This window comes from Tachysurus vachellii, chromosome 8 (genome assembly GCF_030014155.1).
Source record: "Tachysurus vachellii isolate PV-2020 chromosome 8, HZAU_Pvac_v1, whole genome shotgun sequence".
In the NCBI taxonomy this organism is placed as follows: domain Eukaryota; kingdom Metazoa; phylum Chordata; class Actinopteri; order Siluriformes; family Bagridae; genus Tachysurus; species Tachysurus vachellii.
In genome coordinates this window covers 5,393,322-5,419,728 of record NC_083467.1, presented here as the reverse complement: position 1 = coordinate 5,419,728, position 26,407 = coordinate 5,393,322, and the positions used below count along the sequence as shown (strand labels likewise).

At 40.2% G+C, this 26,407-nt stretch overlaps 1 protein-coding gene across 1 annotated transcript in view; it reads left to right on the top strand.

The window, feature by feature from the left end:
- Positions 1-9,159: 9,159 nt before the first annotated feature.
- The window catches only part of col6a3 (collagen, type VI, alpha 3), a 48,587-nt gene continuing 31,339 nt past the window's right edge, over positions 9,160-26,407 (top strand). The window contains 20 exon segments of the mRNA XM_060875902.1: positions 9,160-9,394; positions 9,611-10,207; positions 10,695-11,294; positions 11,459-12,067; positions 12,287-12,883; positions 13,355-13,954; positions 14,119-14,727; positions 14,948-15,544; positions 15,996-16,595; positions 16,760-17,368; positions 17,587-18,183; positions 18,659-19,258; positions 19,423-20,031; positions 20,250-20,846; positions 21,318-21,917; positions 22,082-22,690; positions 22,909-23,505; positions 23,973-24,572; positions 24,737-25,345; positions 25,564-26,160. Coding sequence (XP_060731885.1) covers positions 9,205-9,394; positions 9,611-10,207; positions 10,695-11,294; positions 11,459-12,067; positions 12,287-12,883; positions 13,355-13,954; positions 14,119-14,727; positions 14,948-15,544; positions 15,996-16,595; positions 16,760-17,368; positions 17,587-18,183; positions 18,659-19,258; positions 19,423-20,031; positions 20,250-20,846; positions 21,318-21,917; positions 22,082-22,690; positions 22,909-23,505; positions 23,973-24,572; positions 24,737-25,345; positions 25,564-26,160 — 11,623 coding nt within the window. The 5' untranslated portion in view covers positions 9,160-9,204.

Sequence of the window (26,407 nt, the reverse complement as noted above, 5' to 3'; positions counted from 1 at the left end):
ACTGTAATTGGAGAGCCTGGTAAGTTACAGCTTTGGTTGAGAAACATTTTAAAAGACCTGAAAATATGCTGCAAATTTTGTTTTTTTGATTCTTTTTTCAGTTACGGCTCCTCCAGTTATTGATCGGGGTGAAAGGGATGTTGCATTTTTGATTGATGGTTCTGATGCTGTTAGAGGAGATTTTGCATACATTCGTAACTTCATCATCAAAGTGATTGAGCCCCTTGATGTTTCTGTTGATAAAGTAAGAATTGCTGTTGTCCAACACAGTGAGAGACCAACTACTAATTTCTATCTAAACAACTTCAAAACAAAAGATGAAGTCTTGAGGGCTGTAAGTCAGCTTAGCCCAGCTGGTGGCAGAAGTCTGAATACTGGAGCTGCATTAACATACATGAAAGACACAATTTTATCGCCAAATTCTGGGGGCAGGGCAGCCCAAAATGTTCCCCAGTTTCTAATTTTTTTGACTGGTGGAAAATCAAGGGATAGCGTAAAGGAACCTGCCAGTGCCTTAAAGACTGAAGGAGTGGTACCATTTGGTATTGGGGTGAGAAATGCAGATTCCAAACAGATTGCAGCTATTTCTCACAATCCATCATTTGCCTTCAATGTGAAAGAATTCAGCCAGCTTAACACAGTCCAGCAAAAACTGAATAGCTATGTTAGTCTACCAAAGACACAACTGGAAGTTATTCTTGAGCAAGGTAAGGAAAATTGATTTTTCATTTATGTCTGATATATCAGTTATGTGCGATTAACAGCGCCTTCTGTTCAACTGCCTTTTAGTTTAATCCAGTAAAACTGCACATCATAATAGAAAATGTCACCAGAAAAAAATGATTCTTAACAATTATTTCTATGCAGTTTGAAAGTTTGGAAAATAAAAAAATTATTTGTTGTTTAATACAGTAGCACAACAATAGCTACCTTTCATGGGTTACTTATTTATAATTTCAATGAATATTCAAGAAAAAAATATTTTATAAATTCTATGAGTTCTGTAACACAAGGATGGGGGATGAGCAAACATTAGTGCTGCACTGCATCTCATGTGGATTTCCTTTTTTTGGAAGCAAACAGCGTCAGAGTGTTCTTCAGTTATTTTATTAAATCATGAGGTTGATGAAATAACAAGCCCTGCAATCTTTTAGCATCAATGACAATGTTGCTATCATATTATGGCTGGTTTCACCTGCAAACTCCTAATCTTACACAGATTTCACAACTGCAGCCCAACATGGCCAAATCTAGCTCAGTGTTCAGTATGCTGTCTTTATATCTTGTATGTTTGTGTCCATAGTTAGTCCTGTCTGCCCTGATTAAGGAAAAAGAAGACATATAAAAGATTAGGAATGATGGCAAGCAGGCAGTTAAGCAACTTCCTGCATCTGTGACTCTGCTACATTATGGGGGTGACTAGCACTTTCTCTGCATTGATTGTTCGTAGAGGAACGTACACATGTAGATCTTGAGGTAGCTGGCTATCTTGATGAAACTTCCTGTCTGTAAGCTCAGCTCCCACCTGGCTTTTTCTCCTGGAGAAACAGGTGCTCCTGGAGGTGATTACACATGCTGTTGCTAAGCTTAGATTAAATTGGCCTGATGAAAAGGTTTGTGTTGTCTGTTCTAAGCTTGACTGCTACCTAACCTTCCACCTTCATGCAGATATCTCCTATTTTGCCCAGATCTCCACACTGAGATGAACAATGGAATAATCCTGCTAAACAAATCTACTTGTTTGTTCCCCTCTGCCACTGCTAACTATTCAGCCATTGTGGGCTTAGATCAACATGGGAGTGCGGCGATCCCTAGGGATGAAGAGATGCTTATGAGCTATCTCTCCTCTTTATTGGCTGCATGGAGAAAGTCCATGTTGGGTCATGTTTGCTGTTATAGGAAAATTTTACATGGCTGCAGGTCAAGCCGGTGCTCATCAATGAGATCTAACCTCTGGCAAGCCACAGGTTTAACTCAAGATACGTTTAACAGGTTTAACTCAAAGTAGACAGCACATGCCATCAGCCATTCTATGGCTGCATTGATTGCCACGCAGTTGCTTTCAATGCTTTCTTTTTGCCCTCTCCTTAGGGCTTGTTCTTCCCCCATCACAGCATGGAGCTAGGGCTATCAACAAGTAGTCATCAGCTCCAGAAAGTCCTTTAGGGTCATCTCCATGGCTGCTTACCTCACTGTTTCAGGGCACCAGGTGGGTTGAGAAGAGCAAGTGGCTAACACCTCTGCTAGACCAACTGGCAGCCTGGAAGCTTCTGCCAGGTTTGTCATAGTGGGTTCTGGATACTGTGGGAAAAAGCTACAAAATCCATTTTGCTTCCCATCCTGTATTCAGGTTGTGCTGCCCACTGTTGTTGGCACAGACCAAACTTTATTCCTCCAGGAGGAACTTCTTTTACATCCGAGAAAGGGGCTATAGAGCGTATTCCCCTCACAGATGAAACATTATTCTGTAACATACAATTTTTGAGACGTTAACCATCAAGTTCATTGCATCACAAATCAAAGGATGTCTATCTTTACATACTGAAGGATGTCTACCTTTACATAGGTGTCTTGCCAGAGCACAGGAAACTCCCCAGGTTTGCTTTCGGGGGTGAAGCATACCGGTGATGGCTTCTCCTTTTTGGCCTAGTCGTATTGCTCACTCTTACAAAGTTCTCACATAAGTGCACCCCAGGGTATCCATGTACTCAATTATCCAGACAATTGACTCATCTTGGCTCAGTCAAGGGACATTGAGCATTAAGATACATTGAGGTGCTTGACCACATAAGGCCTCAGGCTTAACCCAAGGAAGTGTGTGCTTTCTTTCTCAAGAACTACATTCTTGGGGTTAGTTTGGTATTCATCCATGATGCTATCACGTCTATCTTCTGCTCGGGTACGGATTCCATCCTTTCTGTACATAAAGGAGTGCCTGGCTCATGGAGGGAGTAGCCAAAGCTAATCCTTTTGGTATGCTACACATGAGATTGTTTCATCTCTGGCTCAGCAAGCAGAGGTTTTTACCCCTGCAGACATTCTTTTCAGGTTCACAAGGGTTACGCTTCAGGAGCTATGTACCCTTTTTATGTGGACAGACCCGGTATCTCATCTTGGGTCCACTCTTGGGGCGTGTCATCCTCACAAGACTTTTTCAACGAATGCCTCCGTCTTGGGGTGAGGATTGAGATTGTTTCAGAGATGTTAGTGCTTCACTAAATGCTGTAGTAGCACTACTATGTTTGATCTTAAGAGCTCTTTTAAGGGTTAAGATGCGTTACGAATAACTTCTACAGTATCTTTACTCTTAAATTTTAAAAGGAAACTCCCAAATTTATAAGAACGCCTCATTCTAAGAATTTTCATGAATACGGGCCCAGATTTCTTTCTCTGAGATTTTTACAATTACACCCCACCGACCCAACATAGGGAGCCCTCATCTGAGTATTGACCTTCCCTGTACAGTTCTACAGTTGGTATTTATACACAACATCTAAGCTACGTTCTTCACGTTGTTTCTGCTTTCCATTCTGTTTATTATGTTGGCTTTGAAGAAGGCTTTCGAGCCACATGCACCAAATTCGGATATGTTGTAGATCCTAGTCTAAAGTTTGTTGCTATTACTTTTCTAAGCAATCCGAGTACTCGTACTCCCGGTACTGGGTCTCAAAATGGCCTTTTTTCCCATAGACACCCATTATAAAGTTTGGAGGTTTATAACTTGGCAAGCTTTTGAACTATCTACACCAAACTCGGCCAGCTCCTTTAGGGTGATACTCTGAAATGTTTTCCTCAGTCGTGGCCAGCCCGAGACTTGAACCCACAACCTTAGGGTTATGAGTCAGACTCTCTAACCATTAGGCCACGACTGCCCCTTCCTCAGGAGTATTCGGATGATGTCACACTTGCCTCCACTTGCCTCCAAATGTTTTGGCACCCTATCTTTCTTCCACTTTCCTACAAAAGTAACACTGACCCTTATGTCCACTCGCCTCCAAAAAGCACTGGCCTTTGCGAATACTTCAAATGCATCAAAGTTTGTTGCGACGAACTTTACAAATCTAGTTAACATTTGTTTCTGTTTCCTGTTTCCCATTTTTGTCTTTGCCCTTTTTGGATTTGGTTGTTAACACTTAAGGCCTTTTTAGATTTTGACCTGTGCCTGAATTTCTGACCTTGATTCTGCTTAAATGTTTGGATTTTCTTTTCCCATTTATTTACTATTTAACAAGAGTTGTTCTGCAAATGGATCCTGTCTTTCAATCGTTACAGCGATTTACACTCCAGACAGCATGATCGAGAAGCAGGCTTCCAGCTAAGGCGGGGCAGAGGCCTGAGGAATGGCATCTCCAGGTGGGGATATGCATATGGAAATATTTGTCCGAGTGGAAGTGGCTTTGTTCACCTCTGAGGAGTTAACCCACTGTCTCTTGTGACTTTCTCTTTTCACTGGTCCATTTGGGGCTGGATGTTATAGTGCAAATGTAGCCAAAGTTCAGTCTGTATGCTTTCCCTGATAGCTCTGCTCACAGGGGTCCTAACGAGGGTACTCCACATGGCTCACCTGTGTCTGGCTTGCAGACCAAATTTCCCTGCTGGACTGTGCTCCTTGGGAGATTCCCTTCAGTAGGTACCTCCTCTCTCAGGCACAGAGGGTGATTCTTCACTCCCACCCCAATATTTGGAACCCTTTGGTCTGATCGGACCAGCTCCTATACTCAATTCTCCCAACTGAGGTTGTGGAGACTATGTTGAACATTCGCCTTTAGTGTGCCTTGGACTCTATGGATTAAAGCTTACTCCACTAGGTGTATCTCCTTGTCCAGCACTCTGGCTAGGGGTGTGCCCCTGCTGGATATTTGTGCTGTGGCGAGTTAGTCCTCTCTGCACACCCATATCAGGGTCTATAACCTGGAGCTGGACCTCACTTTTGGGCTAGTGGCTCCCAGCTCACTCATTCCGTTTCATGACCTCCGTGACAGACATCTTCCTCTCTGTGGTGGTGTTGGTATTTGGAGCATAGCATACTCACGTAGATTTCTTTGTGGTCTTTTTGTTTCTGGTGGACTCCCCTCTACTTCTAAATCTTGGATGTTTGCTCTACAGACTAAATTGTAAGTCAGTGGATTCCTAAACATTGTTTCTTTTCCATCAACAGAGGCACTCAAACTCTGCTTTCCTCAATATCCCTGAGCTGCACCGCATATTTATAAGCTCCAGGGTCTCCAAGTTTTGGGTGCCATCTATAAGGAGTTTTACCTATACACCCTATTTATGTTGGTTCCAAGTTCTCCTTCAACTGTCCAAAATCCATATGGGTGGATTGTGGATGAAATCTACATTGCACCCGGGATTATTATGATTGGCTTGAAATGGCTTACTATGATTGGGTAGAGCAGATACTGAATATAAATAAATGCTTTTTTTATAAATAAATTTGAATAATGAATAAATGAATCTTTTGCATAAGACTAACCACACAGAAATTGATTTAATATGTGTATCAGTTTGTGAAGAGAGGTTAAAAACAAGTGTAGGACAACATAGCGAGCTGTGTCTGTGGTTCAGTACAGCAAATAAAAAGTAAAGGCTCATTTATAGGGCCAGTTGTGCACACTCATCAAAGTCCTCAAAAAAAGTGGCTTTTTAAAACTGGAGCAGGGCATTTTATATTATATCTTCTGGCTAGAAATCTGTTTCTCAGATTTTTATTCTGGTAACAGGTTAGAGATCTCAGAATTATGTTAGTGGTCCATCAGCAGCAGCAGCAGTAAATTATTAAATACTGTGAGTTAAATATTGTGTCTCTCAGCACTGGAAAGCATTACTTATTACATTACTTAATTCAACGTTACATTACATTATTCAATGACAATCCTACCCACATGCAGTCTACATGTGCTACTAGCACATCACACTTCATTTTAACTTCCAAATAGACAGCCATGTCAATGAAACAGCTAACAGAACAATGAAATTAGAGTGCAGCTCAAGAAGGACATGACTTAAGACAATTGTGCAATATATAACCTGTCCTTTTTTCCTGTTCATCCATTAGCATCACTGCCAAACAATTTTCTATGAAATTACAGGTTTCACAACCATATACTGTAGGTTAACCAACAGTTAGCAATGAATAGAAAGCATGATTGTTTTCTTTCAACTGATGGAAATGTTGTGGATTAAATTGTTTGATAAAATGGAACTGTAAAATGCTGCATATAATGTCTAGTGTGAATTGACTTAAATTTTTTTTCTTTTACAGCCGATGCTGGAAAAAAGGATGTTGTTTTTTTAATTGATGGTTCTGACAGCACTAAGGAAAGTTTCTCAAGTATACAAAAGTTTATCTTGCTCTTGGCAGAAAGGTTAAACTTGGGGCAGAACAAAGATCATATTTCTGTTGTCCAGTACAGTGAAAATGCAACTGTTGATTTCTTTTTAAACACACATTTCTCAAGGCAAGATAAAATTATTGACAGTATCAAACACCTGCACCACAAAGGTGGAGAGCTACTTTACACTGGGGCAGCTTTACAATATGTAAAGGATAATGTCTTTTCAGTCCGCTCAGGGAGCAGATATTTAGATGGTGTACCACAGATTTTGATTCTGCTAAGTGCAGGAAGGTCTAGAGATGATGTTAGAGGCCCAGTTAAAGCTCTAAAAGAAATTGGAGTCTTTCCATTAAGTATCGGTACACCAAATGCAGACACTCTTGAACTACAAACAATATCTTATCAACCAAATTATTTTTTTACTGTCCCCTTTGATAACCTTTTCAAAATCAAGGAGGATGTTTTGTTGTTAATAAAAGAAATCTCAAACAAAAAAGTGACAAACAGCATTCCTTCAGTTTTTGGTAAGATGGTGTATTATTTAAATATTTATTTCATTTAAATATTTCTACATTTACTTTGCAATTGCTTATATTGTGAGACCAATTATTTTGCCACTCCTTACCCTAGAATCTATAAAAAGGGATGTTGTATTTCTTGTGGATGGATCTGATGATGCTAAAAATGGCTTTGAGGCAATCCGTGCCTTTGTCCAAAAGATTATTGAAAATCTCAATGTAGGTGAAACTGGTGACAGGGTTGCCCTAGTCCAGTACAGTCGAGATGCCACAGCCAATTTTTATCTCAACTCACATTTAACCAGGAATGAAGTGCAGAATTCAATACGATTTGTTAAACACAAAGCAGGAAGGCCACTGAATAGTGGTGCCGCACTCCAGTTTATTAAAGATTATATATTCACGCCATCTTCTGGAGGCAGACCCTTTGAAGGAACACGTCAAATACTGAATATATTTTCTGGTGGACGATCGAACGATGATATCAGAGGTGCTTCTCAAGCATTAAGGGACAATAAAATAACAGTCTTTACCTTTGGAACAAAAAATGCTGATGCTTTGGAGTTACAGACAATGTCCACTTTACCAGCATATGCCTTTTCAATCCGAGACTTTAACTTAATTGACAGCATTTATGAAGAAGTTGCCTCTATTATTGGTGTTGAAAAAAGTTCAGCGAAGTTTACAACATATGAGGGTAAGAACTATATATTGTATATTTGTGTTTTTAGGCATCTGCTTATTTCATATCTGCCCTGAAGTGCTCCATCTTAGTTCCTTATTTGGGAGTAAAAAAAAATAGAAAGTGCAAAGCAGTTTCTTGTTAATGGCAAGTGTGAGTTTAAGTGACTCTCCCTATAAACCTGCCAGTGCACTAAAGATTGGTGTGGTATTGATTTACAACATTACCCATTCACTCACATGTACACATATACACATATGCTGTTGCTAATTTTTATAATTTAGAAAATAGCCAACAAAATCTAAAAAGAAACTTACATTAGTCCTAGATGTAAAAATCTGTGTATATGTATGTGTGCATGGTAGCCTGTAATGGTGTATTTGAGTCTCACGCCCTCACTCTGACAATGAATGAAATGAAAGAGAGTGAGCAAGTGAGTGAGGGAGTATGTGAGTGGGTGAGGGAGTAAGTGAGTGTATTTGTACATGTAATGAAGTAATGTAACTTCATTATTATTATTTTTTTATATTTATTCTTCTTTTGTTTTCAATTCCTCAGAAAATCAATTTCAAAGTAAACATCTGAAAAGAGATATTGCTTTTCTTGTGGATGGCTCGGACAATACTAGAGGAAGATTTGAAGCATTACGTGATTTTCTGTACAATATTATTGCAAATCTCTCAGTTGGAGAAAATGAGAACAGAGTTGCAGTAATTCAGTATAGCAATGTGGCAGTTGCCAATTTTCACCTCAATTCATTTCTGAGAAAGAAAGACGTATTAAATGCTGTTAAGGGTCTTACACATAAAGGGGGAAGGCCCCTTAAAACAGGCTCTGCTCTTTGGTATGTTAATAATAATATATTTGTTGCAAATTCTGGAAGTAGAAAGCATGAAGGTGTCCCTCAAATACTAATACTCGTGTCTGGGGGAAAATCAAAAGACAACATTAATGATCCAATTACAGCACTCAAGCATGAGGGAGTCTCAATAATTGGAATAGGCACACAAAACTCAGATTCTAAGGAGTTACAAAAAATTTCAGCTGAAATAAAATCTTTCTTTGTGGATGACTATCATCAACTAACAAATATCGAAGAACAAGTGTTAGAAGCAGTTAAAAAAGATTTTACAGAAGGCACATCAAAAAATGAATCTCTCAAAGGTGAGTCAAAAAAACATAGCATAACTTTAGCATAAAGCAAAAGTTACAAAAATATAAGACAGTTGAACTGTTGTTAATTTTTTTTAATTGTTTAGGCAAAACACATGAAAGGCGTGATATTACAATTCTACTGGATGGTTCAGATGGCACTAAGAATTCTTTCTCAGCAATGCGTGATTTCGTTCAAAACATTGTGGAGAGATTAAGTGTGACAGAAGAGAGAGACCATATATCTGTAGTCCAATTCAGCAGAGATACAGAGGTGCATTTCTATCTTAACACATACAAAACAAAGGAAAACATATTAAACACTGTTAGAGATCTAAGGCACAAAGGAGGGACACCCTTGAACACAGGAATGGCACTCCAGTATGTAAAAGACAATGTTTTCACTGCCTCTTCTGGAAGCAGACGATTGCAGGGTGTTCCTCAGGTATTAATTTTGTTAAGTGGGGGCCAGTCCTTTGACAATGTTGATGTCCCAGCTTCGGCACTGAAGGATATGGGAGTCTTGATTTTTGGAATAGGATCAAGGGATTCTGATAGCAATGAACTTCAAAGAATTTCATTTGATCCCAGTTTTGCTCTGACTGTGTCAGATTTCACCGAACTACCAAACGTGGAAGAGCAACTTCTGACTTCTGTAGATGCTGTGACAGTTCCAGTGATGAAACCCTCACCACCATCTCTTGGTATGACTGTCAGAAAGCAATAGATTCATTTGATTAACACGAATGTGCCTTTCATTAAATTGTGTCTTTGTCAGAATCAGAATTGACATTAGAAATATTGATGATTTATTCAATGTAATTTGGCCAATTATTATGAAAATATTTCTATAGTGTTTTTTTTAATCCAATGAATTTTACCAAAATGTCTTGGTGTTAATGGATTTGTTTCTTTCTTAGTTGATTATGAGCTTCCCAGAAAAGATGTTGTCTTTCTGCTGGAGGGTTCAGATGGGTCTAGGACTGGATTCCCTGCCATGCTTGACTTTGTGCAAAGACTAGTGGAAAATTTTAATTTTGAGGAAAGCATGGACCGTGTTTCAGTGGTGCAGTACAGTACCAATACTGAGGTGCATTTCTATCTGAATACCTATTCAACAAAAGATGAAATCCTCAATGCCATCAGCACTGTAAAGCACAAAGGCGGGAGACATGTCAACACAGGGTCAGCTCTCCAATACGTGAGAGAAAATGTCTTCACTGCCTCTGCTGGCAGTAGACATCAACAGGGTGTGCCAAATATTCTCATTCTACTCAGGGGATCAAGGTCAACAGATAATGTTGATCAACCGGCCTTTGCCCTGAAAGAGAGTGGAGTCTTAATTTTTGGCGTTGGCCCTAGGAATTTGAGCAGTGAAATTCAGAGAATTGCAAATGGGCCGTCCTATGTTCAGACTGTTTCTGAGCTCTCTGACCTAGCCAGTGTCCAGCAGGAATTTTACACCACTCTCAGCAGTGCACTTCTAGACGTAACAAAAGTGACACCTGCTGTGATAGGTAAGGTATATTTTTAAAGAACAGTGATCAAATTGACAGAACAAACTGTTTTGGAATTCCATTATACCGATTGATTGATTGATTAATTGATTGATTGATTGATTGATTGATTGATTGATTGATTGATTGATCATGCATATACTCATTTTACAGATAATATTCCATGGATTTAAATCATTTTAGGCCATTTTCTGATTATTGCTGTAACTTTTTACAAAGTTTCTGTCAGTCATGGCCTAGATGACAGAGGCCATCTGTACAATTCTAGCAAAAATGTAATTGTGTAGTTACGAGTGTTGTCACGTCTTAGTTACTTTGCACGGTCAAAACTGTGCTACTGCCAAATTGGTTAAAAAATAAAAAGACAAATCAAATAATGCAACTAGTGTACAATAGAGACAATGAATGGGAGAGAGGTTACTTTTAAAATTGTCAATGGAAGGTTATATGACATTATTTTTATATACATATAATTTACATTCTGTAGTCGATCAAGGATTTGAACGGAGAGATGTCGTATTCCTCCTGGACGGTTCAGATGGCACTAAGAATTCTTTCCCAGCAATGCGTGATTTTGTTCAAAACATTGTGGAGAGATTAAAAGTGTCAGAGGACAGAGACCATGTCTCTGTAGTCCAATTCAGCAGAGCTCCAGAGGTATATTTCTATCTAAACTCATACACAACAAAGGAGAGCATTCTAAACACCGTTAGAGATCTGAGGCACAAAGGAGGGAGACCTCTCAACACAGGAATGGCTCTACAGTATGTAAGGGACAGCGTTTTTAGCACCTCTTCGGGAAGCAGACGATTGCAGGGTGTTCCTCAGGTATTGATTTTGTTAAGTGGGGGCCAGTCCTTTGATAATGTTGACGCGCCAGCCTCTTCCTTGAAAGAGCTTGGAGTCTCGATCTTTTCTGTGGGAGCAGGAGGCTCAGATAGCAATGAATTGCAGAAGATCTCAAATGACCCTAGTTCCACCGTCTATGTGGCAGACTTCACTTACCTGCCCAATGTACAAGAGCAGCTTGTCTCCATGATTAACACTGCACCTATGGGAACAACAAGTATCTCTCCAACAAAAATAGGTAAGATGATCATTCTGGGGCCGTTCGTACCGCAAAGTTATTCTAACTGTTACTAGAGATGTACACCTGTCAGTAAAATGTGCCTAGCAAATGTCAGACTGTTCCTTAGCACAAGAGGTCTTTTGTGACCTTCTTTACAATGTTCTGTATTTTTCATCCTTCAGTATCCCTAGCTGAGGCTCATGTACAAAGGAGAGATGTTGTTTTCTTGCTGGATGGGTCAGATGGCAATAGAAATGGGTTCCCGGCAATGATAGACTTTGTTCAACGAGTGGTGGAGAGGTTGAATGTCGCAAAGAACAAAGACCATGTTTCTTTAGTCCAGTTCAGCAGAGACGCTGATGTCCATTTCTATCTTAACACATACACAACAAAGGAGGACATTCTTGGCACAGTCAGAGCTTTGAAGTACAAAGGAGGAAGGGCCCGAAACATAGGGGCAGCACTACAGTATGTCAGAAACAACATATTTACTGCCTCCTCGGGTAGCAGACAACTGGAGGGAGTACCACAGATGCTGATTCTGTTGAGTGCCGGAAGGTCATTTGACAATGTTGATGTCCCAGCTTCGGCACTGAAGGATATGGGAGTCTTGATTTTTGGAATAGGATCAAGGGATTCTGATAGCAATGAACTTCAAAGAATTTCATTTGATCCCAGTTTTGCTCTGACTGTGTCAGATTTCACCGAACTACCAAACGTGGAAGAGCAACTTCTGACTTCTGTAGATGCTGTGACAGTTCCAGTGATGAAACCCTCACCACCATCTCTTGGTATGACTGTCAGAAAGCAATAGATTCATTTGATTAACACGAATGTGCCTTTCATTAAATTGTGTCTTTGTCAGAATCAGAATTGACATTAGAAATATTGATGATTTATTCGATGTAATTTGGCCAATTATTATGAAAATATTTCCATAGTTTTTTTTTTTTTAATCCAATGAATTTTACCAAAATGTCTTGGTGTTAATGGATTTGTTTCTTTCTTAGTTGATTATGAGCTTCCCAGAAAAGATGTTGTCTTTCTGCTGGAGGGTTCAGATGGGTCTAGGACTGGATTCCCTGCCATGCTTGACTTTGTGCAAAGACTAGTGGAAAATTTTAATTTTGAGGAAAGCATGGACCGTGTTTCAGTGGTGCAGTACAGTACCAATACTGAGGTGCATTTCTATCTGAATACCTATTCAACAAAAGATGAAATCCTCAATGCCATCAGCACTGTAAAGCACAAAGGCGGGAGACATGTCAACACAGGGTCAGCTCTCCAATACGTGAGAGAAAATGTCTTCACTGCCTCTGCTGGCAGTAGACATCAACAGGGTGTGCCAAATATTCTCATTCTACTCAGGGGATCAAGGTCAACAGATAATGTTGATCAACCGGCCTCTGCCCTGAAAGAGAGTGGAGTCTTAATTTTTGGCGTTGGCCCTAGGAATTTGAGCAGTGAAATTCAGAGAATTGCAAATGGGCCGTCCTATGCTCAGACTGTTTCTGAGCTCTCTGACCTAGCCAGTGTCCAGCAGCAATTTTACACCACTCTCAGCAGTGCACTTCTAGACGTAACAAAAGTGACACCTGCTGTGATAGGTAAGGTATATTTTTAAAGAACAGTGATCAAATTGACAGAACAAACTGTTTTGGAATTCCATTATACCGATTGATTGATTGATTGATTGATTGATTGATTGATTGATTGATTGATCATGCATATACTCATTTTACAGATAATATTCCATGGATTTAAATCATTTTAGGCCATTTTCTGATTATTGCTGTAACTTTTTACAAAGTTTCTGTCAGTCATGGCCTAGATGACAGAGGCCATCTGTACAATTCTAGCAAAAATGTAATTGTGTAGTTACGAGTGTTGTCACGTCTTAGTTACTTTGCACGGTCAAAACTGTGCTACTGCCAAATTGGTTAAAAAATAAAAAGACAAATCAAATAATGCAACTAGTGTACAATAGAGACAATGAATGGGAGAGAGGTTACTTTTAAAATTGTCAATGGAAGGTTATATGACATTATTTTTATATACATATAATTTACATTCTGTAGTCGATCAAGGATTTGAACGGAGAGATGTCGTATTCCTCCTGGACGGTTCAGATGGCACTAAGAATTCTTTCCCAGCAATGCGTGATTTTGTTCAAAACATTGTGGAGAGATTAAAAGTGTCAGAGGACAGAGACCATGTCTCTGTAGTCCAATTCAGCAGAGCTCCAGAGGTATATTTCTATCTAAACTCATACACAACAAAGGAGAGCATTCTAAACACCGTTAGAGATCTGAGGCACAAAGGAGGGAGACCTCTCAACACAGGAATGGCTCTACAGTATGTAAGGGACAGCGTTTTTAGCACCTCTTCGGGAAGCAGACGATTGCAGGGTGTTCCTCAGGTATTGATTTTGTTAAGTGGGGGCCAGTCCTTTGATAATGTTGACGCGCCAGCCTCTTCCTTGAAAGAGCTTGGAGTCTCGATCTTTTCTGTGGGAGCAGGAGGCTCAGATAGCAATGAATTGCGGAAGATCTCAAATGACCCTAGTTCCACCCTCTATGTGGCAGACTTCACTTACCTGCCCAATGTACAAGAGCAGCTTGTCTCCATGATTAACACTGCACCTATGGGAACAACAAGTATCTCTCCAACAAAAATAGGTAAGATGATCATTCTGGGGCCGTTCGTACCGCAAAGTTATTCTAACTGTTACTAGGGATGTACACCTGTCAGTAAAATGTGCCTAGCAAATGTCAGACTGTTCCTTAGCACAAGAGGTCTTTTATGACCTTCTTTACAATGTTCTGTATTTTTCATCCTTCAGTATCCCTAGCTGAGGCTCATGTACAAAGGAGAGATGTTGTTTTCTTGCTGGATGGGTCAGACGGCAATAGAAATGGGTTCCCGGCAATGATAGACTTTGTTCAACGAGTGGTGGAGAGGTTGAATGTCGCAAAGAACAAAGACCATGTTTCTTTAGTCCAGTTCAGCAGAGACGCTGATGTCCATTTCTATCTTAACACATACACAACAAAGGAGGACATTCTTGGCACAGTCAGAGCTTTGAAGTACAAAGGAGGAAGGGCCCGAAACATAGGGGCAGCACTACAGTATGTCAGAAACAACATATTTACTGCCTCCTCGGGTAGCAGACAACTGGAGGGTGTACCACAGATGCTGATTCTGTTGAGTGCCGGAAGGTCATTTGACAATGTTGATGTCCCAGCTTCGGCACTGAAGGATATGGGAGTCTTGATTTTTGGAATAGGATCAAGGGATTCTGATAGCAATGAACTTCAAAGAATTTCATTTGATCCCAGTTTTGCTCTGACTGTGTCAGATTTCACCGAACTACCAAACGTGGAAGAGCAACTTCTGACTTCTGTAGATGCTGTGACAGTTCCAGTGATGAAACCCTCACCACCATCTCTTGGTATGACTGTCAGAAAGCAATAGATTCATTTGATTAACACGAATGTGCCTTTCATTAAATTGTGTCTTTGTCAGAATCAGAATTGACATTAGAAATATTGATGATTTATTCGATGTAATTTGGCCAATTATTATGAAAATATTTCCATAGTTTTTTTTTTTTTTAATCCAATGAATTTTACCAAAATGTCTTGGTGTTAATGGATTTGTTTCTTTCTTAGTTGATTATGAGCTTCCCAGAAAAGATGTTGTCTTTCTGCTGGAGGGTTCAGATGGGTCTAGGACTGGATTCCCTGCCATGCTTGACTTTGTGCAAAGACTAGTGGAAAATTTTAATTTTGAGGAAAGCATGGACCGTGTTTCAGTGGTGCAGTACAGTACCAATACTGAGGTGCATTTCTATCTGAATACCTATTCAACAAAAGATGAAATCCTCAATGCCATCAGCACTGTAAAGCACAAAGGCGGGAGACATGTCAACACAGGGTCAGCTCTCCAATACGTGAGAGAAAATGTCTTCACTGCCTCTGCTGGCAGTAGACATCAACAGGGTGTGCCAAATATTCTCATTCTACTCAGGGGATCAAGGTCAACAGATAATGTTGATAAACCGGGCTCTGCCCTGAAAAAGAGTGGAGTCTTAATTTTTGGCGTTGGCCCTAGGAATTTGAGCAGTGAAATTCAGAGAATTGCAAATGGGCCGTCCTATGCTCAGACTGTTTCTGAGCTCTCTGACCTAGCCAGTGTCCAGCAGCAATTTTACACCACTCTCAGCAGTGCACTTCTAGACGTAACAAAAGTGACACCTGCTGTGATAGGTAAGGAATATTTTTAAAGAACAGTGATCAAATTGACAGAACAAACTGTTTTGGAATTCCATTATACCGATTGATTGATTGATTGATTGATTGATTAAGCATGTACTCATTTTACAGATAATATTCCATGGATTTAAATCATTTTAGGCCATTTTCTGATTATTGCTGTAACTTTTTACAAAGTTTCTGTCAGTCATGGCCTAGATGACAGAGGCCATCTGTACAATTCTAGCAAAAATGTAATTGTGTAGTTACGAGTGTTGTCACGTCTTAGTTACTTTGCACGGTCAAAACTGTGCTACTGCCAAATTGGTTAAAAAATAAAAAGACAAATCAAATAATGCAACTAGTGTACAATAGAGACAATGAATGGGAGAGAGGTTACTTTTAAAATTGTCAATGGAAGGTTATATGACATTATTTTTATATACATATAATTTACATTCTGTAGTCGATCAAGGATTTGAACGGAGAGATGTCGTATTCCTCCTGGACGGTTCAGATGGCACTAAGAATTCTTTCCCAGCAATGCGTGATTTTGTTCAAAACATTGTGGAGAGATTAAAAGTGTCAGAGGACAGAGACCATGTCTCTGTAGTCCAATTCAGCAGAGCTCCAGAGGTATATTTCTATCTAAACTCATACACAACAAAGGAGAGCATTCTAAACACCGTTAGAGATCTGAGGCACAAAGGAGGGAGACCTCTCAACACAGGAATGGCTCTACAGTATGTAAGGGACAGCGTTTTTAGCACCTCTTCGGGAAGCAGACGATTGCAGGGTGTTCCTCAGGTATTGATTTTGTTAAGTGGGGGCCAGTCCTTTGATAATGTTGACGCGCCAGCCTCTTCCTTGAAAGAGCTTGGAGTCTCGATCTTTTCTGTGGGAGCAGGAGGCTCAGATAGCAATGAATTGCGGAAGATCTCAAATGACCCTAGTTCCACCCTCTATGTGGCAGACTTCACTTACCTGCCCAATGTACAAGAGCAGCTTGTCTCCATGATTAACACTGCACCTATGGGAACAACAAGTATCTCTCCAACAAAAATAGGTAAGATGATCATTCTGGGGCCGTTCGTACCGCAAAGTTATTCTAACTGTTACTAGGGATGTACACCTGTCAGTAAAATGTGCCTAGCAAATGTCAGACTGTTCCTTAGCACAAGAGGTCTTTTATGACCTTCTTTACAATGTTCTGTATTTTTCATCCTTCAGTATCCCTAGCTGAGGCTCATGTACAAAGGAGAGATGTTGTTTTCTTGCTGGATGGGTCAGACGGCAATAGAAATGGGTTCCCGGCAATGATAGACTTTGTTCAACGAGTGGTGGAGAGGTTGAATGTCGCAAAGAACAAAGACCATGTTTCTTTAGTCCAGTTCAGCAGAGACGCTGATGTCCATTTCTATCTTAACACATACACAACAAAGGAGGACATTCTTGGCACAGTCAGAGCTTTGAAGTACAAAGGAGGAAGGGCCCGAAACATAGGGGCAGCACTACAGTATGTCAGAAACAACATATTTACTGCCTCCTCGGGTAGCAGACAACTGGAGGGTGTACCACAGATGCTGATTCTGTTGAGTGCCGGAAGGTCATTTGACAATGTTGATGTCCCAGCTTCGGCACTGAAGGATATGGGAGTCTTGATTTTTGGAATAGGATCAAGGGATTCTGATAGCAATGAACTTCAAAGAATTTCATTTGATCCCAGTTTTGCTCTGACTGTGTCAGATTTCACCGAACTACCAAACGTGGAAGACCAACTTCTGACTTCTGTAGATGCTGTGACAGTTCCAGTGATGAAACCCTCACCACCATCTCTTGGTATGACTGTCAGAAAGCAATAGATTCATTTGATTAACACGAATGTGCCTTTCATTAAATTGTGTCTTTGTCAGAATCAGAATTGACATTAGAAATATTGATGATTTATTCGATGTAATTTGGCCAATTATTATGAAAATATTTCCATAGTTTTTTTTTTTTAATCCAATGAATTTTACCAAAATGTCTTGGTGTTAATGGATTTGTTTCTTTCTTAGTTGATTATGAGCTTCCCAGAAAAGATGTTGTCTTTCTGCTGGAGGGTTCAGATGGGTCTAGGACTGGATTCCCTGCCATGCTTGACTTTGTGCAAAGACTAGTGGAAAATTTTAATTTTGAGGAAAGCATGGACCGTGTTTCAGTGGTGCAGTACAGTACCAATACTGAGGTGCATTTCTATCTGAATACCTATTCAACAAAAGATGAAATCCTCAATGCCATCAGCACTGTAAAGCACAAAGGCGGGAGACATGTCAACACAGGGTCAGCTCTCCAATACGTGAGAGAAAATGTCTTCACTGCCTCTGCTGGCAGTAGACATCAACAGGGTGTGCCAAATATTCTCATTCTACTCAGGGGATCAAGGTCAACAGATAATGTTGATCAACCAGCCTCTGCCCTGAAAGAGAGTGGAGTCTTAATTTTTGGCGTTGGCCCTAGGAATTTGAGCAGTGAAATTCAGAGAATTGCAAATGGGCCGTCCTATGCTCAGACTGTTTCTGAGCTCTCTGACCTAGCCAGTGTCCAGCAGCAATTTTACACCACTCTCAGCAGTGCACTTCTAGACGTAACAAAAGTGACACCTGCTGTGATAGGTAAGGAATATTTTTAAAGAACAGTGATCAAATTGACAGAACAAACTGTTTTGGAATTCCATTATACCGATTGATTGATTGATTGATTGATTGATTGATTGATTGATTGATTGATTGATCATGCATATACTCATTTTACAGATAATATTCCATGGATTTAAATCATTTTAGGCCATTTTCTGATTATTGCTGTAACTTTTTACAAAGTTTCTGTCAGTCATGGCCTAGATGACAGAGGCCATCTGTACAATTCTAGCAAAAATGTAATTGTGTAGTTACGAGTGTTGTCACGTCTTAGTTACTTTGCACGGTCAAAACTGTGCTACTGCCAAATTGGTTAAAAAATAAAAAGACAAATCAAATAATGCAACTAGTGTACAATAGAGACAATGAATGGGAGAGAGGTTACTTTTAAAATTGTCAATGGAAGGTTATATGACATTATTTTTATATACATATAATTTACATTCTGTAGTCGATCAAGGATTTGAACGGAGAGATGTCGTATTCCTCCTGGACGGTTCAGATGGCACTAAGAATTCTTTCCCAGCAATGCGTGATTTTGTTCAAAACATTGTGGAGAGATTAAAAGTGTCAGAGGACAGAGACCATGTCTCTGTAGTCCAATTCAGCAGAGCTCCAGAGGTATATTTCTATCTAAACTCATACACAACAAAGGAGAGCATTCTAAACACCGTTAGAGATCTGAGGCACAAAGGAGGGAGACCTCTCAACACAGGAATGGCTCTACAGTATGTAAGGGACAGCGTTTTTAGCACCTCTTCGGGAAGCAGACGATTGCAGGGTGTTCCTCAGGTATTGATTTTGTTAAGTGGGGGCCAGTCCTTTGATAATGTTGACGCGCCAGCCTCTTCCTTGAAAGAGCTTGGAGTCTCGATCTTTTCTGTGGGAGCAGGAGGCTCAGATAGCAATGAATTGCGGAAGATCTCAAATGACCCTAGTTCCACCCTCTATGTGGCAGACTTCACCTACCTGCCCAATGTACAAGAGCAGCTTGTCTCCATGATTAACACTGCACCTATGGGAACAACAAGTATCTCTCCAACAAAAATAGGTAAGATGATCATTCTGGGGCCGTTCGTACCGCAAAGTTATTCTAACTGTTACTAGAGATGTACACCTGTCAGTAAAATGTGCCTAGCAAATGTCAGACTGTTCCTTAGCACAAGAGGTCTTTTATGACCTTCTTTACAATGTTCTGTATTTTTCATCCTTCAGTATCCCTAGCTGAGGCTCATGTACAAAGGAGAGATGTTGTTTTCTTGCTGGATGGGTCAGACGGCAATAGAAATGGGTTCCCGGCAATGATAGACTTTGTTCAACGAGTGGTGGAGAGGTTGAATGTCGCAAAGAACAAAGACCATGTTTCTTTAGTCCAGTTCAGCAGAGACGCTGATGTCCATTTCTATCTTAACACATACACAACAAAGGAGGACATTCTTGGCACAGTCAGAGCTTTGAAGTACAAAGGAGGAAGGGCCCGAAACATAGGGGCAGCACTACAGTATGTCAGAAACAACATATTTACTGCCTCCTCGGGTAGCAGACAACTGGAGGGTGTACCACAGATGCTGATTCTGTTGAGTGCCGGAAGGTCATTTGACAATGTTGATGTCCCAGCTTCGGCACTGAAGGATATGGGAGTCTTGATTTTTGGAATAGGATCAAGGGATTCTGATAGCAATGAACTTCAAAGAATTTCATTTGATCCCAGTTTTGCTCTGACTGTGTCAGATTTCACCGAACTACCAAACGTGGAAGACCAACTTCTGACTTCTGTAGATGCTGTGACAGTTCCAGTGATGAAACCCTCACCACCATCTCTTGGTATGACTGTCAGAAAGCAATAGATTCATTTGATTAACACGAATGTGCCTTTCATTAAATTGTGTCTTTGTCAGAATCAGAATTGACATTAGAAATATTGATGATTTATTCGATGTAATTTGGCCAATTATTATGAAAATATTTCCATAGTTTTTTTTTTTTAATCCAATGAATTTTACCAAAATGTCTTGGTGTTAATGGATTTGTTTCTTTCTTAGTTGATTATGAGCTTCCCAGAAAAGATGTTGTCTTTCTGCTGGAGGGTTCAGATGGGTCTAGGACTGGATTCCCTGCCATGCTTGACTTTGTGCAAAGACTAGTGGAAAATTTTAATTTTGAGGAAAGCATGGACCGTGTTTCAGTGGTGCAGTACAGTACCAATACTGAGGTGCATTTCTATCTGAATACCTATTCAACAAAAGATGAAATCCTCAATGCCATCAGCACTGTAAAGCACAAAGGCGGGAGACATGTCAACACAGGGTCAGCTCTCCAATACGTGAGAGAAAATGTCTTCACTGCCTCTGCTGGCAGTAGACATCAACAGGGTGTGCCAAATATTCTCATTCTACTCAGGGGATCAAGGTCAACAGATAATGTTGATCAACCAGCCTCTGCCCTGAAAGAGAGTGGAGTCTTAATTTTTGGCGTTGGCCCTAGGAATTTGAGCAGTGAAATTCAGAGAATTGCAAATGGGCCGTCCTATGCTCAGACTGTTTCTGAGCTCTCTGACCTAGCCAGTGTCCAGCAGCAATTTTACACCACTCTCAGCAGTGCACTTCTAGACGTAACAAAAGTGACACCTGCTGTGATAGGTAAGGAATATTTTTAAAGAACAGTGATCAAATTGACAGAACAAACTGTTTTGGAATTCCATTATACCGATTGATTGATTGATTGATTGATTGATTGATTGATTGATTGATTGATCATGCATATACTCATTTTACAGATAATATTCCATGGATTTAAATCATTTTAGGCCATTTTCTGATTATTGCTGTAACTTTTTACAAAGTTTCTGTCAGTCATGGCCTAGATGACAGAGGCCATCTGTACAATTCTAGCAAAAATGTAATTGTGTAGTTACGAGTGTTGTCACGTCTTAGTTACTTTGCACGGTCAAAACTGTGCTACTGCCAAATTGGTTAAAAAATAAAAAGACAAATCAAATAATGCAACTAGTGTACAATAGAGACAATGAATGGGAGAGAGGTTACTTTTAAAATTGTCAATGGAAGGTTATATGACATTATTTTTATATACATATAATTTACATTCTGTAGTCGATCAAGGATTTGAACGGAGAGATGTCGTATTCCTCCTGGACGGTTCAGATGGCACTAAGAATTCTTTCCCAGCAATGCGTGATTTTGTTCAAAACATTGTGGAGAGATTAAAAGTGTCAGAGGACAGAGACCATGTCTCTGTAGTCCAATTCAGCAGAGCTCCAGAGGTATATTTCTATCTAAACTCATACACAACAAAGGAGAGCATTCTAAACACCGTTAGAGATCTGAGGCACAAAGGAGGGAGACCTCTCAACACAGGAATGGCTCTACAGTATGTAAGGGACAGCGTTTTTAGCACCTCTTCGGGAAGCAGACGATTGCAGGGTGTTCCTCAGGTATTGATTTTGTTAAGTGGGGGCCAGTCCTTTGATAATGTTGACGCGCCAGCCTCTTCCTTGAAAGAGCTTGGAGTCTCGATCTTTTCTGTGGGAGCAGGAGGCTCAGATAGCAATGAATTGCGGAAGATCTCAAATGACCCTAGTTCCACCCTCTATGTGGCAGACTTCACTTACCTGCCCAATGTACAAGAGCAGCTTGTCTCCATGATTAACACTGCACCTATGGGAACAACAAGTATCTCTCCAACAAAAATAGGTAAGATGATCATTCTGGGGCCGTTCGTACCGCAAAGTTATTCTAACTGTTACTAGGGATGTACACCTGTCAGTAAAATGTGCCTAGCAAATGTCAGACTGTTCCTTAGCACAAGAGGTCTTTTATGACCTTCTTTACAATGTTCTGTATTTTTCATCCTTCAGTATCCCTAGCTGAGGCTCATGTACAAAGGAGAGATGTTGTTTTCTTGCTGGATGGGTCAGACGGCAATAGAAATGGGTTCCCGGCAATGATAGACTTTGTTCAACGAGTGGTGGAGAGGTTGAATGTCGCAAAGAACAAAGACCATGTTTCTTTAGTCCAGTTCAGCAGAGACGCTGATGTCCATTTCTATCTTAACACATACACAACAAAGGAGGACATTCTTGGCACAGTCAGAGCTTTGAAGTACAAAGGAGGAAGGGCCCGAAACATAGGGGCAGCACTACAGTATGTCAGAAACAACATATTTACTGCCTCCTCGGGTAGCAGACAACTGGAGGGTGTACCACAGATGCTGATTCTGTTGAGTGCCGGAAGGTCATTTGACAATGTTGATGTCCCAGCTTCGGCACTGAAGGATATGGGAGTCTTGATTTTTGGAATAGGATCAAGGGATTCTGATAGCAATGAACTTCAAAGAATTTCATTTGATCCCAGTTTTGCTCTGACTGTGTCAGATTTCACCGAACTACCAAACGTGGAAGAGCAACTTCTGACTTCTGTAGATGCTGTGACAGTTCCAGTGATGAAACCCTCACCACCATCTCTTGGTATGACTGTCAGAAAGCAATAGATTCATTTGATTAACACGAATGTGCCTTTCATTAAATTGTGTCTTTGTCAGAATCAGAATTGACATTAGAAATATTGATGATTTATTCGATGTAATTTGGCCAATTATTATGAAAATATTTCCATAGTTTTTTTTTTTTAATCCAATGAATTTTACCAAAATGTCTTGGTGTTAATGGATTTGTTTCTTTCTTAGTTGATTATGAGCTTCCCAGAAAAGATGTTGTCTTTCTGCTGGAGGGTTCAGATGGGTCTAGGACTGGATTCCCTGCCATGCTTGACTTTGTGCAAAGACTAGTGGAAAATTTTAATTTTGAGGAAAGCATGGACCGTGTTTCAGTGGTGCAGTACAGTACCAATACTGAGGTGCATTTCTATCTGAATACCTATTCAACAAAAGATGAAATCCTCAATGCCATCAGCACTGTAAAGCACAAAGGCGGGAGACATGTCAACACAGGGTCAGCTCTCCAATACGTGAGAGAAAATGTCTTCACTGCCTCTGCTGGCAGTAGACATCAACAGGGTGTGCCAAATATTCTCATTCTACTCAGGGGATCAAGGTCAACAGATAATGTTGATAAACCGGGCTCTGCCCTGAAAAAGAGTGGAGTCTTAATTTTTGGCGTTGGCCCTAGGAATTTGAGCAGTGAAATTCAGAGAATTGCAAATGGGCCGTCCTATGCTCAGACTGTTTCTGAGCTCTCTGACCTAGCCAGTGTCCAGCAGCAATTTTACACCACTCTCAGCAGTGCACTTCTAGACGTAACAAAAGTGACACCTGCTGTGATAGGTAAGGAATATTTTTAAAGAACAGTGATCAAATTGACAGAACAAACTGTTTTGGAATTCCATTATACCGATTGATTGATTGATTGATTGATTGATTGATTGATTGATTGATTATGCATATACTCATTTTACAGATAATATTCCATGGATTTAAATCATTTTAGGCCATTTTCTGATTATTGCTGTAACTTTTTACAAAGTTTCTGTCAGTCATGGCCTAGATGACAGAGGCCATCTGTACAATTCTAGCAAAAATGTAATTGTGTAGTTACGAGTGTTGTCACGTCTTAGTTACTTTGCACGGTCAAAACTGTGCTACTGCCAAATTGGTTAAAAAATAAAAAGACAAATCAAATAATGCAACTAGTGTACAATAGAGACAATGAATGGGAGAGAGGTTACTTTTAAAATTGTCAATGGAAGGTTATATGACATTATTTTTATATACATATAATTTACATTCTGTAGTCGATCAAGGATTTGAACGGAGAGATGTCGTATTCCTCCTGGACGGTTCAGATGGCACTAAGAATTCTTTCCCAGCAATGCGTGATTTTGTTCAAAACATTGTGGAGAGATTAAAAGTGTCAGAGGACAGAGACCATGTCTCTGTAGTCCAATTCAGCAGAGCTCCAGAGGTATATTTCTATCTAAACTCATACACAACAAAGGAGAGCATTCTAAACACCGTTAGAGATCTGAGGCACAAAGGAGGGAGACCTCTCAACACAGGAATGGCTCTACAGTATGTAAGGGACAGCGTTTTTAGCACCTCTTCGGGAAGCAGACGATTGCAGGGTGTTCCTCAGGTATTGATTTTGTTAAGTGGGGGCCAGTCCTTTGATAATGTTGACGCGCCAGCCTCTTCCTTGAAAGAGCTTGGAGTCTCGATCTTTTCTGTGGGAGCAGGAGGCTCAGATAGCAATGAATTGCGGAAGATCTCAAATGACCCTAGTTCCACCCTCTATGTGGCAGACTTCACTTACCTGCCCAATGTACAAGAGCAGCTTGTCTCCATGATTAACACTGCACCTATGGGAACAACAAGTATCTCTCCAACAAAAATAGGTAAGATGATCATTCTGGGGCCGTTCGTACCGCAAAGTTATTCTAACTGTTACTAGGGATGTACACCTGTCAGTAAAATGTGCCTAGCAAATATCAGACTGTTCCTTAGCACAAGAGGTCTTTTATGACCTTCTTTACAATGTTCTGTATTTTTCATCCTTCAGTATCCCTAGCTGAGGCTCATGTACAAAGGAGAGATGTTGTTTTCTTGCTGGATGGGTCAGACGGCAATAGAAATGGGTTCCCGGCAATGATAGACTTTGTTCAACGAGTGGTGGAGAGGTTGAATGTCGCAAAGAACAAAGACCATGTTTCTTTAGTCCAGTTCAGCAGAGACGCTGATGTCCATTTCTATCTTAACACATACACAACAAAGGAGGACATTCTTGGCACAGTCAGAGCTTTGAAGTACAAAGGAGGAAGGGCCCGAAACATAGGGGCAGCACTACAGTATGTCAGAAACAACATATTTACTGCCTCCTCGGGTAGCAGACAACTGGAGGGTGTACCACAGATGCTGATTCTGTTGAGTGCCGGAAGGTCATTTGACAATGTTGATGTCCCAGCTTCGGCACTGAAGGATATGGGAGTCTTGATTTTTGGAATAGGATCAAGGGATTCTGATAGCAATGAACTTCAAAGAATTTCATTTGATCCCAGTTTTGCTCTGACTGTGTCAGATTTCACCGAACTACCAAACGTGGAAGAGCAACTTCTGACTTCTGTAGATGCTGTGACAGTTCCAGTGATGAAACCCTCACCACCATCTCTTGGTATGACTGTCAGAAAGCAATAGATTCATTTGATTAACACGAATGTGCCTTTCATTAAATTGTGTCTTTGTCAGAATCAGAATTGACATTAGAAATATTGATGATTTATTCGATGTAATTTGGCCAATTATTATGAAAATATTTCCATAGTTTTTTTTTTTTAATCCAATGAATTTTACCAAAATGTCTTGGTGTTAATGGATTTGTTTCTTTCTTAGTTGATTATGAGCTTCCCAGAAAAGATGTTGTCTTTCTGCTGGAGGGTTCAGATGGGTCTAGGACTGGATTCCCTGCCATGCTTGACTTTGTGCAAAGACTAGTGGAAAATTTTAATTTTGAGGAAAGCATGGACCGTGTTTCAGTGGTGCAGTACAGTACCAATACTGAGGTGCATTTCTATCTGAATACCTATTCAACTAAAGATGAAATCCTCAATGCCATCAGCACTGTAAAGCACAAAGGCGGGAGACATGTCAACACAGGGTCAGCTCTCCAATACGTGAGAGAAAATGTCTTCACTGCCTCTGCTGGCAGTAGACATCAACAGGGTGTGCCAAATATTCTCATTCTACTCAGGGGATCAAGGTCAACAGATAATGTTGATCAACCAGCCTCTGCCCTGAAAGAGAGTGGAGTCTTAATTTTTGGCGTTGGCCCTAGGAATTTGAGCAGTGAAATTCAGAGAATTGCAAATGGGCCGTCCTATGCTCAGACTGTTTCTGAGCTCTCTGACCTAGCCAGTGTCCAGCAGCAATTTTACACCACTCTCAGCAGTGCACTTCTAGACGTAACAAAAGTGACACCTGCTGTGATAGGTAAGGAATATTTTTAAAGAACAGTGATCAAATTGACAGAACAAACTGTTTTGGAATTCCATTATACCGATTGATTGATTGATTGATTGATTGATTGATTGATTGATCATGCATATACTCATTTTACAGATAATATTCCATGGATTTAAATCATTTTAGGCCATTTTCTGATTATTGCTGTAACTTTTTACAAAGTTTCTGTCAGTCATGGCCTAGATGACAGAGGCCATCTGTACAATTCTAGCAA